The 6,317-nt window shown below is 40.5% G+C and overlaps 1 protein-coding gene across 1 annotated transcript; it reads left to right on the top strand.

Moving 5' to 3' along the window:
• Positions 1–230: 230 nt before the first annotated feature.
• Positions 231–4,107, top strand: LOC105921768 (sterile alpha motif domain-containing protein 9). The gene is given in 3 exon segments (XM_021313576.2): positions 231–313; positions 523–3,816; positions 3,819–4,107. Coding segments are annotated over 3 exon segments (3,507 nt in total). The 5' UTR covers positions 231–289; the 3' UTR covers positions 4,008–4,107.
• The last annotated feature ends 2,210 nt before the right edge of the window (positions 4,108–6,317 follow it).

Below are 6,317 nucleotides of genomic sequence, written 5' to 3'. Positions count from 1 at the left end.
CAATTTAAAAACTAAAATAATAGAAAAAAGGGTGACTTTTCTTCTTGACTTTGTGAAAGTATGTTGTTTTTTACAGGCACAGATGTGTTCTGTATAGAAAAATAATGCTTATATATTCTTTTACAGCATAAGACCTGGGTATTTGAGAAAGAGAGAGCTGGCTGCCACAGATAATAAAATTGAAGGTAAGTCATTTCATGATTTAGTGGACATTCTTGTTCTCTGTAATCAAGAGCTCACTTTGAATTTTCTTCTCAGCTACAATATTTCAAGGGTAAGAAGAAAGAACATGGCAGAAAATATAGAAATTAAAGTAAGTAGAACCAAAAGTCATCAGCTTGTTGAAGGACAATATCTCTAAGCAAATATTCAATATTATTTTAAAGTATGTAGACAGAAGAATGAAATATTAAAGTTGCTGTTTTTAAAATAAATACATGGTTCATATGCAGTTCTTTTTTGAATCCAGAAATTTGAATGTAAGATCAGGAAGACCAAGTTGACCTTTTATTTGTGCTTCAGGAGGAGGATCTGCCCCCTGATATTAAGGACTGGAGTAAAGATCAAGTAAAGCAATGGGCTCTCACACTGAAGGACGTGGACACCTCTACTGCGGATTTGCTGTTTGAACAAGACATTAGAGGGTCCAGTCTCCTGCTTTTAGAAAAGTCAGAACTAACTGAAATGGGTGTTAAGCTTGGACCAGCTAAACTTATTATTCATGCCAGAGATGAGTTCATCAACCTAAACAGAGATGGACCAACATGTTCCACAAAACAACCAGCTGGAAAATCAACCAAACCGTACCCATTCGGTAGATACCATGATGCTTTTAGATATGTAGAGAACAGCATTCTTGATGTACCAGAATCAGGCCCCTTAAACTTTATTGAACCTTGTCATGAATTTAAAGGTTTTTACGACACACCTGATGAAGTGAAACTGGATAAGTTCATCACTGAGGTCATCATGTTTGCAGTTGCCTGCATGAATAGCCGCACTAATGGTACCATACATTTTGGCATAGGAGACACGCCAAAATTTGAGCATGGTCAGGTGCTGGGAGTGGCTGTTGATGACAAAGAGGCGTATACAAGAAAGCTGAAGCAAGGCATTGATAAAAATTTTGAACACAAGTACAAGGATGCTGCAGAAAAGTGCATTAAACCTCCTCGATTTGTTGAGGTCATAAACAGAAATGCAACATCATCGGCAAAATTTGTGATTGAAGTGGACATTAAGCCTCAGTCTGATATCTGTGGGGAAAACCTCTACCACACCTACATCGCAAAGAAGGACAAAAAGAAAAATAAAGAGACTGAATCACAACCGTCAAAGTTTTTCTACATCAGAGATGGTGGTAGCACCAGAGACCTCCTTGCCCCAACCACGTCTTCCAAACCCATGGTAGAGTACAATAAGTTTGTTGCCGGAATGCCTGAACTGTCAAAGCTCCGCAAAGATGCAGAGGAGAAGCACTCTGACAGTATAAAACAGACGACCCAAGGCACACAGTTAATGCACATAATAACTGGTGGAACCTTGTTGTTGGATAAGTCCCACTTTGAGCGTTATGTGATTGTGACAAACAAATCTCATCCAAGCCATCTTGAAAACCTGAGATTCCTCACTGAGCTCGAACCAACAGCTGTTCTGGACTTTGATCCTGAATCGGCTGAACATGGATTACTGAGATACTTTGACCAACAAACCACAGTTAGCCCTCATTTACCTGCAAAATATAAAATAATGGAAAGTGTCAGTGAAACTGCAGTCAGATTAGAATTACCCAAAAACACCAGCTGGGTGTTCTGCAACGGAGGCATTGAGCATGAGACACCCTCAGACATTAACCAGTGGTTCATAGACAAAGGTGCCTCTGTACGGGACGTGATTTCTTTCTTGTGCCGGAAGGATGTGCTTCCAAACAAAAGGTTCCTTGTCATTTTCTTGCTTTTGTCAACAGTGAGGGAGAGAATGGACCCCCTTGTTGAGACTTTCAGTATGTTCTTGCAAGAGCTCAAAGACATAGGACAAATCCTCTGCATATGTGACAATGAAAATGCATTTACTTCATGGAGGGATCTCATTGAGGCTCGATGTGGACTCAACATCTCTGCCAGATGTATATATGAGCTCAGCTTTGCTGAAGTCAATGGAACCATCCTTAGTCTTTGGTCCAAAAACCGCAGAGCCATCCGGTTCCTACCTTGTGGAGGAGGAACCAAGGTGCCTCTTGAGAAAAAACTGGAGCGCAGCCTCAATACCTTAGAGGTCCTGTGTGTGAACCAGTGTGAGGGAGGGAATGAAGACAGAGTTGCCATAGAGGAGCACTTCTACAAAGGTGGAAATGTCTCTTGGTGGAATTTCTATTTCTCTGAGCAGCCTGGATCAACACCGTTCATCAAACGAGACATGTTTGACTACATTGTGAACACTGGTATACCAGAACTTTGCTCCCTTACAAAGGCTTGTGTGCTGTTCAATCTCCTCCATGTACCAGGATGTGGTGGGACCACCCTGGCCATGCATGTGTTGTGGGCTCTACGGGAGAAATATCGCTGTGCTGTCCTCAGGAATAAGTCAGACTTTGCTGATGTGGCTGATCAAGTGATCAAACTTTTGACATATTCCTATGATGAACAAGCTCCACGGATCCCTGTCCTGCTGATGATAGATGACTTTGATGACATGGAGAAGGTGTATGACTTGCAGCAGGTGATTGAAAAGGAGTGCACTGAAAAAGGCATCCAGTCTGCAAAGGTCATCCTCCTGAATTGTATGAGGCCAGAGTCATCTCAGGTGACAGAACCAACTCCAAACACTGTGTTCATTAGAAATGAGCTTTCTGAGAAGGAAAAGCGACTGTTTGAGATGAAACATAAAGAAATAGAAGAAAAACACCCGAACTTTGAAACCTTTTATGGTTTCATGATCATGAAGAAGAACTTCTTAGAAGACTATATTAAAGGGGTGGTACAGAAGACCCTGAAAAACTTCAATATGGAGCAAAAGAATGCACAACTCTTTGCTGTTTTGGTTCTGTTGAGGGTTTACCGCCACGGCTCATCTCTGTCCCTGTCTCTGTGTCTGGATGTTCTGAGTTACCAAATCCCTGTTTGTGGAGGGATCAACATTGATGATGCCTTTGGGGAATTTTCCAGTTTTGTTTCCTTCTGCCAGGATGAAGATAAAGTTAAGTACATAGCAGTGAAAATTACATACTCAGTCATTGCAAGGCAATGTTTAGAGGAACTCAGAAATACCCACGATGTGACAAAAGCAAGAATTACAAACTTTCTGCTGACCACAGATGAGCTTTTTGAGCATACACAGGGCAGAGATAATCTCCTTCAACATGTTCACAATGTTTTAGTGAAAAGATTTCATTCGTTCGAGGAGGATTCAAAGTTCTCTCCTCTCATTCAACAAGTTGCAAAAGAAACACCTGGACAGGAAGAGAATGTGCTAGCAAATGCGTCAAAAAGATTTAAAGACAATGCTGTTATCTTTCAGTTGTTAGCCAGATATTACTACCTGAAGAAGAAGGAATTTGCTGTTGCAAAGGAATGGGCAAAGAAAGCCATGGAGGTTTCCAAAGACAGCTCGTATATTGCAGACACGTCAGCACAAGTTATTAAGCATCAGCTAAAGAATGAAATGTCAAATTGCAAGGATGGAGAGCTGATCAGCCCAGAGAAATTGGGCATTTGTCTCAAAATGGCCCAGTCAGCGATGGAAGCATTTCAGTTTACACAAAACCTTGCTAAGAAGGAGTGCCTTAAGCGTTCTCATTTAAAAAACAACAACAGCCATTTCAACACTTCAGGATGTCTTGGAGAAATCCAGGTCGGAGTTTCTGTCATAATCTTATTAGAAAAAACTCCTGTGTTTTCCCTGAAGGCTGTTCGACACGACATAATGAGCGAGGTTCTGTCAGGAAAGGTTGCAATAGAGAGCATAAAGAAAAAGGATCCCCTTCACATGAGAAACAGAGAATATTATGACATTCTTCAACAGTTTGAAAAGCTGCTTTATGACCTCAAAGAAAGGATGAAGTTGAACTTTGACTACCTTGACAAAATGCATGTGAATCTTGGTACCATAATTGGAGTAAAGAACATTCGTGAGCAAGTAGCCCAAAAGGAAATTTCTGGGTGTTTCGAGAAGTACACAAAGGTTTTCTGCAAAACAGAATCTGCAGATCTTTTGAAAAAGACGGATTTCAACCTGGAACTCCACCAGGCGAGACAATTCCTCGAGAAGGAAAAGGCTGATACATACTCTAGGATTCTGGATTGTCTCACTAGAGAAATCTCAGTTGAAATGATAGAAGAAATTACTGGGAAGTATAATTTTATTTGCCAACCTAAGCACAGACCAACAGCAACAGAAAAAATCAATATGATTTATGCCAACGTTGTGTTGGGCTGCATCAAAGCAGGATCAGATGTTATGCCATCCCAAGAACTGATTAGAGTCCTTTCTGAAGTTCTCGACAAGACACACAAAGAAGATGAGAATTTATCACTGCACTTTATTGCGGTTGTGCTGTTGTGGCCATGGCCAAAAGTGAGAGTGGATGTCCAGCTTGGAAGATACATCTCACTTCTGAAGACTTCCTACCACGACCAAATGAAGGAAGTGTACAATGGCAAACGTCCAATTGTCCATTTCCTGTTGGGCAGTAAGAGCAACTGTAAGAGACTTGTGCACATAAAAGCAATCCAAAGTTGCATCACAGGTGCAGAGGAACAGTTTGCTTCTCTGTGGGGAAACGGCCAAATATGGAAAAACCATAAAGTAAGAGATCTTCTACAAAGGGTCACCGGTCAGGTGACCTCCAAAGGGATTCAGGCAGAAACGTCTGTCTGGGATCTGAAGCTGAATGTGATTCCAATGTTCCAAAGTCAGATTATTGGACTACAGGGTTCAAAGGTGTCATTTTTCATTGGCTTCTCCATGAAAGGCCCTCTTGCACTTGACATTGAGAAGCTTTAAAAAGCCTTCCTGAACTCTCTATACTGCTAATCATAAACTGTATCATAACACCAAAAAAAATAGATTGATTCTAAAAATAAAAAAACAGAAGAGTTTGTTTGAGGAAAAATCCTCCTGAAAAATACCAAAACCATGGCTCTGGCACTTCTCGTTAAACTAAGAAACTTTCCCACATTCACGACAGTAAAAGGACCAGAACATCCCGACGACATTTAACACCTATGCCCTAAAAACTGTGAAATATCACAACATGGACTGATCTTAACCTTTTGTACTCTCTTTAAATGTGTTTTATATGTTTTTAAATATCTTTTGGGTGTCTTTTTGATAGAGTTATGACAATAATCCCTTATTGTCCTAGAAAGAAACCAACGCAAGTTACTTTTCTACAGAGAAGGAGAGAGGAGCCAAATGGAGAATTGCACTCCCTGAAAGCCTGATCTCAACTCTGCCAGGACATCTTAGTCTTCTGCTTTTATTATTGGTCTTTCAAAGAAGGGTCAGGAGTCAGTACGAGGAGGGGTCAGGAATTTACAACATGTGGGCCGGCACACAAAGATGGGGGATACAGGGTTATCTATCTGTGGTGATCAGTCACCTGCAACCGCACAGCTGGATAAGGCAAGACATTTCCTTATCTAGCAGAACAACCCACCCTGTTTGAAGTTCAAAATAGCAGAACATTCCTGCAAGCCAACTCTTGAAACAGACCAAATACCTGGAACGTAATGAAAATAAAATGACATTTATATTTTTCATTGTTTTTTTAGAGCTTGTTCAAAGACAAATTCCTGTGGAACAAATTCTTTTACGTTTATTTACTTTCTATATTCTCTGCTTTGCAGCGCATCTAATTATGTTGATGATTTTGTAGGTAATTTAAATATTTGGGCAGATATTTTCTTTTTTATTTATTTTGGCCAGTTATTTATTTGCGTTGTACACTGGCTAAGACTAAGAACGTAGAGAACATGGACCCGGTTCTGAAGTCCTTCCATGGCTCCCTGTATCTCAGAGAATAGACTTTAAAATACTTCTGTTAGTCTATAAATCCCTAAATGGCTTGGCACCTAAATACATCACAGACTTGTTATCAGGGCATCAACCCTCCAGACCACTCAGGTCTTCTGGCTCCAGCCTGCTCTGCAGAACCAGAACCAGAACCAGACATGGAGAAGCAGCATTTAGTTCCTATGCTCCACTGATATGGAACAAACTTCCAGAAAATTGTAAAGGTGCGGAAAGCCTGAGTTCCTTTAAATCAAGATTAAAAACACATTTGTTTAAGATTGCCTTCAACTGTTCTAGTTAACTGA

This window comes from Fundulus heteroclitus, unplaced genomic scaffold, assembly GCF_011125445.2.
Source record: "Fundulus heteroclitus isolate FHET01 unplaced genomic scaffold, MU-UCD_Fhet_4.1 scaffold_53, whole genome shotgun sequence".
NCBI classification, from domain to species: domain Eukaryota; kingdom Metazoa; phylum Chordata; class Actinopteri; order Cyprinodontiformes; family Fundulidae; genus Fundulus; species Fundulus heteroclitus.
Note: the sequence above shows the minus strand (reverse complement) of the source record. Positions and strands in the feature narration are given on the sequence as shown.